We start from the raw sequence: 13,902 nt of genomic DNA on the forward strand, positions 1-13,902 counted from the left end.
AAAATATCAACTACTTTTATTTCAAATCACTGAAAATGAATTACACACAGGACCATAAAGTGCTGTCTATTGGAATAATATTGTATATTCTTCTCAAACCCATGTGAAAAGGTTGAAATGATGGAGAACAAGTGAGTTCTTGAAAATAATTTTCAATTTTAAATCCCTCTTGCAAAAAAAATCAAAGGTAAATGTTTCTCTGCATAAATTCAAACAAATCAACATGTAAATATTTTTAACATAATCATTTTCTCAACTAATTGAAATCATGGCTTATTTAGAATTTTAAATTTGTTTACCATGCTTTTAATCATGTTCTCCTCTTTGGTGAGAAAATTTAACTGAGAACTATTTCAAGTAAAAGCAGAACATAAAACAATGACAACCTTTTGGCATAGTATGCTCTGGCAGACAGAAATAATTAGGCAAAACCTATTTTACATTTTAAACGAAGGAAAATGTACAAATGTTTGGAATTACATTCACTGATCAACACAGCCGTTAGTTTAAAACTGTTATAATTAAAATTCGTTGTCTCGTTTGGAAAACCAGAATTATAACTTACTGTATAGGTAAGGAAGGTTTTCTACATCTTTGGTTTGCCATTTTTTTTGTCTATTTTGCTATTGGGAGGAGATAAAAAAACTACAATCTGATTCACCATAATCTCTTTGGCGTAAATTGAAACGTACCTTTATGACATCTATGAATAAAAAATAAATTAGTATTGAGCACTATGTTTAACAGTATTACAAATATTTCCAGTATTACATGTGGCATATTGGGATGCACACGGGTAGTTCAGTGGTTAGAATGCCTGCCTTTCATGAGGGAGACCCGGGTTCGATGCCCAGACCATGTACCTCCCCCCCAAAAAAAACACAACAAAGATCACTCATAAATGTGGCATATTATATTATCTATTTATCAATTCAACAGAGAAATATTTCCCCTTTGAATAAATCCCTGTTAGCTGCCCTAGTTACTTCAGTTGGTTGAAGAATTTAAGATAGGCTATGATCTTCAAACATTTTAGTCATAATTAACCTTTTAACTCAATTGACATAAGCAAGCCACATTTTGATATATTCATACCAGCCAGCACACCAGATCAGTGTCTGGTCAAGAAGAGAAGAAAGATGACAAATCTTGATATTTTAAAATGAGTTTAGAAAAAGCTGCAGAACCATGAAGCAGAGAGTCCACTAGCCAGTGACAAACAAGGAAAACGCCTCCTGGGGTGCTTCATGAAATAAGAGGCCTGGAGAGAAAGCCAGCAGATGCGGCCCGGTTCGCCAAGTGCCCTTCCAGCTGAGAGAGAAATGCTGAATGTCATTGGCCTTCTTGAACAAAGCTTCCTGGTGAGTGGAGGAGTTGCAGCGAAGGTAGCAGCAGGACTACAGGTTCCACTGCCCAGTCACCAGGGTGATGGAGTGGCAATGGTAGAGAATGAATACAGAAAAAGCCATGGAAGCAAGAAGCTGAAAGCAACAAAACTCAGAAGAGAAGGGAGACAACTGTCATGTGCCTTGCCACGTGGTAGAGGAGTCAAAGATTGAGGACAGCTGGTCTTTGATGATATCTTAGGTTTGGACATTCGGATTTTCTCAAATCGTAAACTAATAAATCCCCATTGTTTAAAGCCAACCTATTTGATGGTATCTGCTTTAGGCAGCCTAGGAAACTAAAATACAAACCAAGAAACTATTTTGCGTCACAAAAGGGTGCACTGTGTCATAGAAAAGTACTTAAAAGAGTTGTGAAAGTTAAAGATGTCACCCATTTCTTTTCTAACATTTTCTCTGATGACAGGTAGATGTGATTTCAATCCTGCTCAGAAGATGAGTGAAGAGAGAATATGAAATTCTGAGTCTACAGAAATAAGATTTTTTTCAGAAAAAAATACCAATGTATCATCTGATTTTTAGTCCTAACGAAAACACCTCATATCTGCACCATTTAAAAATCATTCTGAAAATAAATATTTCTTTATATTTGGGGCTGTTTAAATATCTTTGAAATGAAAAATTTGGCCCCATTTGTAAAGAAAAAAAAAATTAAAATTTGGTCTACCTTTCAAATTGCAAAAGTTGCTCACTGAATTTTAACAAAAGCTTTTGTATGTTTGGCAAATTAGATTCAAAAGCCAGTATTATGAGCTAGTGAGTGCACCAACATTGCACTTTTGCCATCTGCATCAGCTAAGCTTCAATATTAAATATAAACCAGCTGTCAAAATAAAGTGAATGAGATATTCAAATCTTGTTTTACAAAGTATAAAATCAAGATTTCAAGAACAATGGGTACTACATATTGCTTTCACTAAACAGCATTATTGATATTTTAAATGACTGAAGAAGGAACCAAAGTATATATTAAAATAATACGAATTTAAGTACTTTATTATCATTGCCCAGCAGCTGGTGAGATAGAAAGGGAGACCATTTTAAGGAGATGTACAGAAAGCTCAGCTTTTAGTTCTAATATCCCTACATCCTAAAGACATTTTCTTAACAGGGCTACCTACCATTTTGTGATCAAGTCCATGGTAGACCAGGGATGAAAACAAAGGCAGTGGGCAATGGCAGAAGCTGAGTCCTATTCTTCAAGGGGAAGAATGCCAGGATATGCCCCGAAGCGCAAGCAGAATAAGACACTGTCTATCACACTTCACTTAAAATGGAACCTAACAATTTAGAAAGTCATCTAGGATGATTTGCTTTTCAAACTACCCAAAAACAGGGGCTCTGGATTTTTCAATGGTACTTTGTCCAGTTCAGAGTCATCTCAGGTGCCCTTAGAAGATACGGGCTCAGATTCTGGAGTTGGTCAAATAATAAAAATCTCTATTCATTAATGTTTACTGTGCTGGGAGCTTTACTTTTGTTCCCATTTACTATGAAGAGAGAGAGAGATAAAAAAAAAAATCACCCTATTACATTTATTGTATGGGAAGAAGACAGTTTTACTTAACATGCTGTCTTAAATGCTTAACATCATCTCCAGACACACGCAAAAATGGCTGAATTTAGGATTAGATGAACCATGAAGTCTAAAAGTCCAGGGTATTGTGAAGCTTTGTTTTGTGAATAAATAAAACACTCGTGACCTTGATCATTATCTGGTAAATGACTTAAAAAGTTTGGCAGCAGAACTAGGGTCAAAATCTTTTCCCAATATAAAGCTGGTAAGAGTTTGCATCTAGCATTTGTAACCCTAGGCTCCTACTCATACATGTTCATTCAGGTCTTCTCCAAGCAAGCTTGCTGGGTATGCCCACTTTTCTGCATAAAACATGTATGTCTTAGACTTAAAACTCAGGAAAATTTCTTTGGCTCTAGGATGTTGACTTTTGGGTGCCAAACACTGATGAGCAGCACTAGTATCATCATATGCATGGGCTTTTAACCTTTCAAATGACCTTCATATTTATTTTCTCATTTCAGTCTCACGGCAGTCTTGTAGGCTATGGTAGGATACAAAGGGCGCTGACACAGTTGCTTTATAATAGTGAGAATGGGTATCCAAATACTCATACCAGATGAAAATGTGCACCAGAAATTTCCAATTTCCAGTACATTACTGACTCAAAGTGAACATTCTGCTTCCCCAAATTCAGTGGCATTTTGGATGGCTAATGTTTTCTTTATAACCCTCATCTTGTTCCTGGAACTCTGGGAGGTGAGAGGTGTCTGAGAAGCTGAGGCAGCAGCTCCAACTACCGTGGATGTGTGCATTCATTCCTTACTTCCTTCACTCGACAAAGATTATAGTTCCACTATGTGTGAGGCACAATGGAGAAATCCAGGAGCAAATGGACAAAGAACCTTGCCCTTGTGGAATTTATATTCCAGTGAGGGAAACAATCAATGTAACAGTAAACTACTAACAAAATAAGAAATCATATTGTTCTTTATAATGCAATTTGTATTATAGGGAAGAGGACAAAAAAAAAATAGAAAATTCGGGTTAAAAAGGATCAAGAGTGCCAGTAAGGGGAAGGGAGGACTACACAGGTAAGTATGTGGCCAGCTGGGTCTCAACGAGAAGGTGACATTTGGACAAGGAGCTAAAGGGGGTGGTGAAGTAAGAGACAGGGTCATCTGTAGAAAGCCATGGCAGCAGATGGAGCAGCTAGCACAAAGCCTGAAGAGGCAAGTGTACCTGGCAAGTTTCAGGACAAGTAATAAGGCCAATGTGGCCTAAGCTGAAAAAGTGAAAGAGAGAGAGCTATAGAAGAGGCAGTGAGGAAATGGGAATAGATCAGGACACTGAAAGGAGTCTGAAAAACCTAAGCAGGGTTGTGAGGAGGGAAAAAATGTGATGAGATGTGCCTTAAAAGAACCAATATGACTGCAAAGGGAACAAATAGAAGGAGAGAGAGAGATCTTTTTAGAGTAGAAGACAAAATCGAGAGTGGCTTGGGCTGGGGGTGATGGTGAGGGGTAGCATGGAGATGGTGAAGGTTCTCATGTGTGGTGTCTACGTACCTACACACACACAAACACATACACATACACACCAAGAACAGTTTTTCTTCTTTCTCTCACCACAAAATACTGTCCCCTAAAACCATAGGTAACTGAACACTAGGGGAGAAATTACCTTCACATGTGTGAGGGTTCATTTCAAGTTTAATAGTGAAGCACTGAAGCTTGTCACAATGCTTCCACCTCATGTTGTAATCTCTATCTTCTGAGAAAAAAGCAGGTTTGCTTTTAGTTTATTCATGTGCCCTGGCCCTGCACCCAATGTTCCTGTCACAAAATACCCCACAATTATTAAAGACATGATGCCAATGAAACATTTCCATTCCAGCTTTTCCCCTGAAAAAACTTGAGAATTTCAGAAGTTGCTTCAAAACAGGGTGAAACCTGCTATTATCTTCAGAATATAGTAGAAATCACTCTTTTTACCCATCTGGAGGTGCTACATATTCAGATGCCATGAAACGTTACTGCACATACACCCATTACCCTCATTTCCAGTCCTGATTTTGTAATTACTGCACAGCACTGCATTTCATATTCTTACTAAAGTCAGCAGGAATGTGGAACCAGAGCGAAAGTCATGAAAAATTACCACTCTCACTTTGATATTCGTTTCTTTCCTCAATCTCTAGGGTGACTTAATTTTACAGTCATAATGGGTTGAGGGTGTAAAAGAATAATATCTCTATCTTCAGGACAGGACACAGTGGCTCAGCAAGCAGAGTTCTCACGGCCATGTGGGAGACCCGGGTTCGATTCCCAGTGTCTGCCCATGCCAAACAAACAAACAAACAACTCTACCTTTAAACCTTAAGCACACCACTGTGACCACCTAAATTAGACCAAAAAGGCTAAATATCTCCCTTCACAGAGGCTCATGAATGACACTTAGCTGATATACTAAATTCTAACAAGAAAATTTAGTCAGTCTCCTTTTGTGAGGATAAAGGCAGTTTAACTCCATACTACTGACAACAGTAGATGAAAGTACATTAAGACCTATATTAGTCATCAACTTATCACTGAAAATACTATTTTAAATAGAGCTAACAATAATGTCACTTGAAATAGCTCTAATTTATATGGCAGAAGTGACAATGAGGATAGCTTATATATGGGTGAAATATAGACCTGAAAAGAAAGATTTAACATGAAAATTTAATTTCAAAACATGACAGAGATTTCAGATTGCCACTCAACAACCTCAGTACACATCTCCAAAAATTCCCTCTATTTTTCCAATACCACATTAGCTAAAGTCCCTACCAGTATTCTAAATTCAAATATTTATCATTCCAACCAAGTCCTAGACAGAACAGACATTTATAATGTGAACATAACATCTTTTCTAGTCAAGGTACATTTCTTTATATGTTGTAGAAATGTCTGACATTCGAATTTTGACAAATACGTGAACCAAAAATGAACGCCGGTGTTATATTTATTAGTATCTCTACCTTGCTTAGCACACTTCAAAATTTAAAAATGACCCCACGTCTCAATTTGTAAAATATCTGTGAGATAATGGGGATAATATTGGCATCTGGAATGCTTTATCCTTACATTATTGTTTTTTGCCAATTTGTTAAAAACTGTTCTCAACTTCACTAATGGAGGGGCTCATAAAGAGATAAGACATCATAATTGCTCAACATGCAACGTAAGAGTTCAAAAAGTCAAGTCTTCAATATTTTTCACTTTCATAGAAATTGCAGCAGTAAAAGGCAGACGAATGCTGGAGACCCAGGTTCGATTCCCTGTGCTTGCCCGTGTTAAAAAAAAAAAAAAAAAGCAGATGAATGTATGACTTCTATGTGAGTTGTCCTAAGGATAAAACCAATTTCACTCTACCCTAGTCTTCAAAGATAAACTTTGTTTACACCTGTATATTCTACCTTATATAGTTATTTAATCTTATTCATACCTAGGTGTCACCATGTCAGTAACACTGTAAGGTTACAGAAAGCAGGGTATTTGGTTTACTTTGCTGGTGTCCCTCAAAATAACTAGCTTAGCACTGTCTTAGCACTGCAGAGTCTAAAGTATCTGTCCTCTTACAAAAAATGTTTACCAATACCTGTATTAAACTATCTCCTTATTCTTCTTCAGCAAATAGGTAAAGAAGAGAGCACATATATAGTAAGTATTCTTTCACTCTTCTGAGTAAATGGCTTTTAAATACACACACACACAAACACGCACACAAGATTCTGGTTTGCAGAGCAAGACAACTGCTTTGAAACTTTATAGCAGCTTTGAGAAAAGAGCTATTCTTTTTAACGTAAATATCTCTGGATGCTGATGACTTAGCTTTTCATACTTATCAATACAACAGTTTTTCCTGGCAATGATGTGACATGAAATTCAATGCACCACATCTTTTTAAGCTTTTATTTTTAAAAATGCTTCGCGGATTTATAAAAAAATCATATTCTATTAGACTAGAATATGCTAACAGAAACTATTCTTTACCATTTCACAACCAGAGAAAAAAGTATAACATGATTAAGAACAATGGTTCAGATATGGTGAAAGACTAAATGACTTTGGTGTTGTGACAGAATATGACAACCCTGGAGCTAGGTGCCACATCTCTCACAAAAGTTGCACAGGGAGGTATCCACAGTTTGTAAAGTGTGAACTTCTGAGACTATCAAGTTATTGTTATATGTTAAAAAATAAGGCAGTTTGGCTTTATTTAAAGGTATATTCCAATTCTCTTCATATTCCTCAGAAATATGCTAATCTATTCTGGTATACTTGGGTCATTTTGATTTGAGTAGAAATTAGTCTTGCTCCCACCCACTCATTCCATCCTACACTCCTGCTGAGACTTTACATGATTCCAAGGTACAGCCTAGATGCTAAGCAACCTTTGTGAAGAGGTTAAGGGCATCTGGACAGATCAAGAGCAGCAGAGCAGCTTGTGTCTTCACTTGCAAATAGAATGCTAAATCACTGGCTAAGAAACTCAATTTGATAAACATTTGCCAAGAATTGGAGGCTACTGACATTTCCAAAGCCTCAACATACCCTAAGGTTTGCAGAAACTTACAACATCACAACTGGGTGGGTGTTACTGAAAACTAGGGATTTCAGTAACAGGCCAGGGATGCTCCTAAACGTCCCACAATGCACTGGACAGTGCCTCCGTCCCCACCCCAGGCAAGAAATAATTATCTAGCTCAAAATGTCAATATTGGTATAAGTGGAAAAATCTGCATCTAGATGTTTGAGCCACATCTCACAGTAAGCGAAGGAGCAAGAGATGGGTTACTTGACTAAAAATTAGCTCAATGCTTTTTTTTTGAAGATTAAAGGACATTGAGAAGTTGGGCTGTTGACCCTTTGAGATCCAATCTGATGGGAACCAACACTGGAAAAAATGACCATAGAGTCATATTTGAAACATAACTAATCAATTAGTATTCATGTAATAACTCTACCACTTACAAACACTCCATTGGGAAATCTGTGTGCCGAATTTCTGAACTGCCTTATACCCAACTATGCATGGGCAGGATTAATGTCACAAACATCTCAGCTGTCAGGCAAGATCCTTTCTCACAAATGGGAAGTGATTTTCTAAAAATTCAAATTTATGAGTTTATGGGTGAAATGAAAGCTCTAAGCTTCACATCTGTATCCATCCTATTTGTGGTTTAGAGGCTCATCTATCTTAACAACCAAAAATTTAAAAAAAAACAGTGTCTCTGAAATGACAAAGCTTAAAATTGTTTTTTATGACAAACATCCAAAATCTAGAAATGCCTGATTATAATAATTGTGCCATTTTCAGTATCTACTGCTTAAGAAGACCTGACAAGAAAACTATTATTTTTGTAACAGACGGTTACACATTTCTCCATGTGCATCTTAAATCAGTTTAATTGAAGAGCTTTGTAAAAAATTCTTAGTTTACATTTATTATTTGACTAGAAACAACACAGATTTAGCAACCCATAAAGCTAGCCACCTTTGCACCAAGATATCATCTGATTAGCTCTAAACTGGGGAAAAAGCAAAGGGCAAGACCAAATTGCCAAATCAAATGGGCTTACTCACTTTCTATTTTGTCTTATTTTCTTTGACTCAAATCTATGATATGTATTGGACCTTCAAATGACCATGACTTTTCAATTCAAATCTTTAGCTTTGCTATAAATAAGACTGCATAGCTGCTTCGACTATAAATAATGAGAAATGATATGCTTTAGCCACAGTATTTGTAGGAGCACTGCAAAAACCCTCACTTGCAGTGACTGAATAGTCTCTGTAGGTAGACAAGAAAATACAGCTGCTAAAATCAAGTTCACTTCATCTTCCTAGAACAGAACGGTGTCAGGATCCCAAAGATAATGCAAGTAGGCTGAGAAAATTATTGGGAAGGAGACAATTATGAGAGACAATAGAAATAATATTCAGGTGTGTGTCATGAAAATAAATTTATCAAATGATGTCATTCATTTCCATTAATAAAAATGGAAATACAATTATTTTATATCTGACATGACATAAAATAAAATTTAAAGGAAAATAAGTATTCCTTTGTAAAAGGATATAAAAGACGTTTAATTTACTGATGCATGCTCTATGTGAGGCATCTAGGAAAATTGCTTTTAATATCCTTCATCATCTTTCCAATATTTTATGTATGTTGTACTAACATATAAACCAGTGTCAGAACTAAATGTGTAGCCATTTGGCATGTGGAACACAGCCATGATGCTTAGAAGGTTTCAAATGTCGCCTGGGGCAAATTGCTAAACTCTTTAAGGCCCAGTTTCTCACAGGCGCAAAGAAAATGAGAAAAATATTCACAAAGCATCCTGGGAAAAATGAACTATCTGTGAAAACATTTGTTATAATGTAACAACACAACTTGTAAATCAATGTATTATTAATCTAAAGTGTTTTCCTAGTCCTTCTCTATCCACCCATTTGCCATACTTTCAACACTTAGAGAAAAATGCTTTCTGACAATAACAGGAAATAAGCTTATTGTGGCAGTAAAAGCAACATCCTTCCAAAATTATACATCACTTGAATTAATGTGAATATCTTTGGGAGGCCATTAAAACATTTTGGCTTATGGTGAGATCTTTTGCAAATAATTCTACATCTCTAACTTATCTATTTAGGTAGATAAATGCCAATTTTAAATGCAATATGCCTAAACCAATACTGAAATTGTGTCTCTTTTTCCACCAATCTCAAGCATCAAGAGAATACAGGATACCTAACCTAAAGCTGAATATAATCCAAATTTAAAAGTGAAGTATATGCGTTTGATACTACATATTTAAACAAAACTAGATTGGTTTGTCAACTGAGATAATCACAAAACACAAGCCACCACAATACCCATGGTGGCTGGCTGACATAACTGCTCTTTATGGGAAGCCCTTTCCCTACTTCCTGATACAATCAGAAGTCGGGCATCTATTACCCACCATTGTACATCTGGGAGAGAAGGAAGCCTCCTAAGTCTTGACAACTATCTACAGATGCACACAACTGAAGCCTTTGTGCACACATTAGTTATGTACTGCAATGCTTACATATTAAATATCCTTCTGGGAAACCAGTTACTTATGCCTATGGCCTCTTAACCCATCTTGTCATAAGAGCAGCTTTTAGAAAATACAATAGTGAGGCTAAATAAAACAATAATAACATTGTATATACAAGACTTCACATTACTTACATTAAAGTAAAGGAAATGGATCAAGAAACAGAAAAAGCTTAGTCAATGTTCGTAACCTGACATTTCAAGTCCTCTGGCAAAGTCTGATGAAAGTACAAGCAAGACAATGGTAGTAAATATTTATTAGGAGACAGGCAAAGAAGCACATGCAAAGAAGGGAATGATGTTGGAGCTATAATCCAGCCATGCAAGCCCCACCCACTCCTACCCCCCAGGATTACAACATACGTTTAACAGCATCTTGGGGAAGAGTTTCCTGGGTAGTCCTGAGTAAACTTTGGGACACTATGGAAAAAATAAGAGAACATAACTAAAAACAAAAATAGAAGCATGGGGATGATGACCAAAATGCACTCATATGATTCCATGGACCAAAAATAAATAAATCAATAAAAATAAAAATCGCTGAATTAAACAAATATCTTGAGATTCAGCCCCCTTTGGGGAACCCAAGGTAAACATACAAACAGACATATTTCTGCAAGAGATTACCTGTTAGAAGCTGGGAATTCTGTCTCTGATAGTACATCTAAATACCCTTTCAGAATATTTCTAGCTTCTATTTTCCTTCCTTAGTGACAACTATCAACAATTTCCATCGATCCTTTCTTCACAGCATCTCCATTCGTTTCACCCATTCATGGGGCAGGCCCTGGCTCTTGGATCTGGCTATTTGTTGAGATTTTATTCTCCACGTATATCTGTTCACATTTATATTGAAATTCAGCACCTGGTCTTTGCTTCTTGATATTTTCTTCTCTATAACCACCCCTGTGAAACTAAGTACTGTCAACCTTTATCTACTTTCTCCCAATATCTCAGCAAGATGACTACTGTCCATGGCACCCATTCAATCACAGCCCCAGTTAAATCGGACTCAACAACAGATGGGGTATAGGGAGTGGGTGGAGGAGAGGTGCATCGCTTCTAACTCGGGGCAAATTCACTACTGCTAATGGTTAAAAATCTATATATTAAAAGTATTTATTAACTAAACATCTTTATAAACATTATTTTAAAATGATAATATAGTAAATCCATCACAGGGGCAAAGGAAAAAAACTTTTGGAAATGTGACAGGAAATCTCACAGTAACTAAGCCAGTTAGAATCACTGTAACAAAGCCCCTTTTCCCCGAGGATCCAGGCAACAGAATCCCCATTGTGTTCTACCATTATCTGACCTAATTAATTTCTTTGTTTGTAATAGTAGAAAGGAGTCTTTGAACCAAAAGGTACAATTATCCAACCACGGAGTTACCAGTTTCTGTGTAAGGGTAGGGGAGTCATCAGAATTTGTGTACACACACACACACACACACACACGCACACAAGGGGAGACCAACAGACACTTTTCCATCACATTACCCTTAGTTACTGGGCTCCTTCACAATACAAAAGTCTTAGTTGTGTGGGTTGTTATTTTGCTTAACCCTACAATTAGACCTGAAAAACAATTTGTTTAATCCCTAGGAATCTCAGGCAGGAAATGGTGGCTGTCACCATGCCAAGAACAAGGGGAAAAAGGCAATGGAGTCTCAAAAAAAAAGGAAACATACGATTACTGAGTTTAATCTTTAAGTGAGCCAATTAAATAAATATTTTTTGAGAAGGACAAACTTACTGCTAATTATTAATAATAATAACCACAATAATAATAAAGTTGGGAATTTAACTTTATAAGGCTGTTAACAAAAGCAGGGCTCCATAAATGTGGAATTGCCTCCTAAGACCAACCCAAAGTGAAAAGTTTCAGCTTGCGTCTAAATTACGTGACTCAGCATATTTATCTCCAGTTAGGATAATCTTAAAGTTTAAGAGAAAATGCTTTAAAAATTATGTTGCTTGCACCTATGCCATTGAAGATTTTAAAGGTCAAGCCAGAATCTTCTCCTATTTCCAAGCGAAGAAATGAAAAATTGACAACATACATGCTTGCATTTCAGCTCAGGGGGAACACAGGTATTTCCTCTCTGCAGCATTTGAGGTGCCTATGTTCCATTTAACAAGCCCCCCTGCCCTGACGCACACACAATAAAAGACATATTATAAAATAACATAAAGGTATTCATCACAGCAATATACCTCACCAATGCAACTGAAGCTTCATCAAGCAGGCTTCCAGGAGCAGGCCTTCTCTGCACATGGAGTACATATGCATAAACACAAACACAACATGTGCACAGACACACACGCAAGTATACAGTTGTAGAAATGACTGCAGAAAACAAAATAGCAACTCCAGCTTTGTTTAAAGAGAAGCACTCCAAAGTCCCAACAGTTGGCAAGACATGGATGCCAGAGCTAGTAAAAGAACACATCTACAGCCATGCTTTATCAGAGAAAGACGGAGATGTGTGCTCATGATTGAACATACTGCAGAGACTCCCAGCAATTAGAGAAGTTGACAGAAATGTGGTTAGTGGTAGCGACAGACCCATTCCCCAGAACCAAGAAACTCAATCTATGACAAAGAGCAGAGTCAGTGGCGAAAAGACAAAAGTTGGCCAGGCTTGAGGAAGGGTCCACTTACTGACGCTGCCACAGACCGCCATGCAGTACTCCTCAGTGTCAAAGTTGTTTCTGTTGCCGCCACATCCGCCATAAAAGAACGGGGTGCACTTCCCTTCGGTCACATCAAAGTACCAGCGAGAGATCAATGCTCGGCATGGCCCCGTCTCGGGTTGTTCAGAGCACACCTCTAATCAGAGGAGATGTGGGGAACCACATTTAGCATGAAAAAGTACTGTCTCACCGTTCATGCACGCACGTTTATTTTTCTTACCACATTTATCCTCCTGGTGGTAACTAGGATGGGGTTTATTAGGCAGCATCTACCAAACATTTACTGAGAAATTTAATTACCCACCAGGACTTTAAAATACCTTCAGAACAAAGCACTGCATTCTCCTCTGGCTTAATGAGTGTAAGTCTCAGGAGTAATAAAAAAGAATACCAGCTCAAGGTAAAAAGATCTTTTAGCTGCTTTTAGATCAATAATAAATGACAGAAGGTATGTGCACATAAAAACTTATCTTTTTCATGAAAAATGCATGTTGTTCTGTAAATCTGGATTATAAAAGGATTATTTTGTTAAGACACAAAAGTTAACCGTTCATAAACATTTCATTATTTCTTACTACATGACTGATTTGACTCAAATATAAAATTAATTACTTATATTTTGAATATGATCAAGTTTTCTGGGAGCACCAGACTGTCTAATGATCACATGTGAAAGTATATGCAACATCTGTAAGTGTGACTCCAGTTGCTAATATTAAATGTAATTTAAGGACAGTTTTTATTCGTATGTTTATCTGATCCCTGGACAACAATGTTCCACACAATAAAAACATATATATTTAATCAACTGTAATTTGTCAATACACACTGAGCATTGTTTTACATCAAAACACATCTTACCTGTTAAACCTTCCCTCCCCAAGATCAGTTTCATAACCCCTAAATGACTCAAAGAGTAGTAACTTGTCCAAATCTATTTAGAACTCTACCTCCTAAGGCTGTTCCATTTTTGTTGGGAGTAAAACAACGGTCCAAATTCCCCCTTATGCTTTGCACTTTTCCCATGCTAGGCTTACAGAGAGCCTTACCCATACCTTGGCACATGCACATGTCTTGTTGATTCTAATTTTTATTAATATGATGGGGTAAAACATCTTCCTAGTCAAGACATAAGTCACAC

The 13,902-nt window shown here is 37.0% G+C and overlaps 1 protein-coding gene across 6 annotated transcripts in view; it reads right to left on the minus strand.

Moving 5' to 3' along the window:
* Nucleotides 1–13,902, minus strand: part of APP (amyloid beta precursor protein) — a 290,703-nt gene that overhangs the window by 86,167 nt on the left and 190,634 nt on the right. For 2 of the 6 annotated variants that reach the window (XM_077118778.1, XM_077118776.1), the window contains exons 7-8: nt 12,730–12,897; nt 10,426–10,482 (exon numbers count right to left, since the gene is read on the minus strand). The exons of 2 other annotated variants lie outside the window; for them this stretch is intronic. In XM_077118778.1, the coding sequence (XP_076974893.1) occupies nt 10,426–10,482; nt 12,730–12,897 (225 nt within the window). The remainder of the gene's footprint in view (nt 1–10,425; nt 10,483–12,729; nt 12,898–13,902) is intronic. 2 more of the 6 variants (XM_077118780.1, XM_077118779.1) reach the window with 1 other exon arrangement.

This window comes from Tamandua tetradactyla, chromosome 10 (assembly GCF_023851605.1).
Source record: "Tamandua tetradactyla isolate mTamTet1 chromosome 10, mTamTet1.pri, whole genome shotgun sequence".
Classification (NCBI taxonomy): Eukaryota; Metazoa; Chordata; class Mammalia; order Pilosa; family Myrmecophagidae; genus Tamandua; species Tamandua tetradactyla.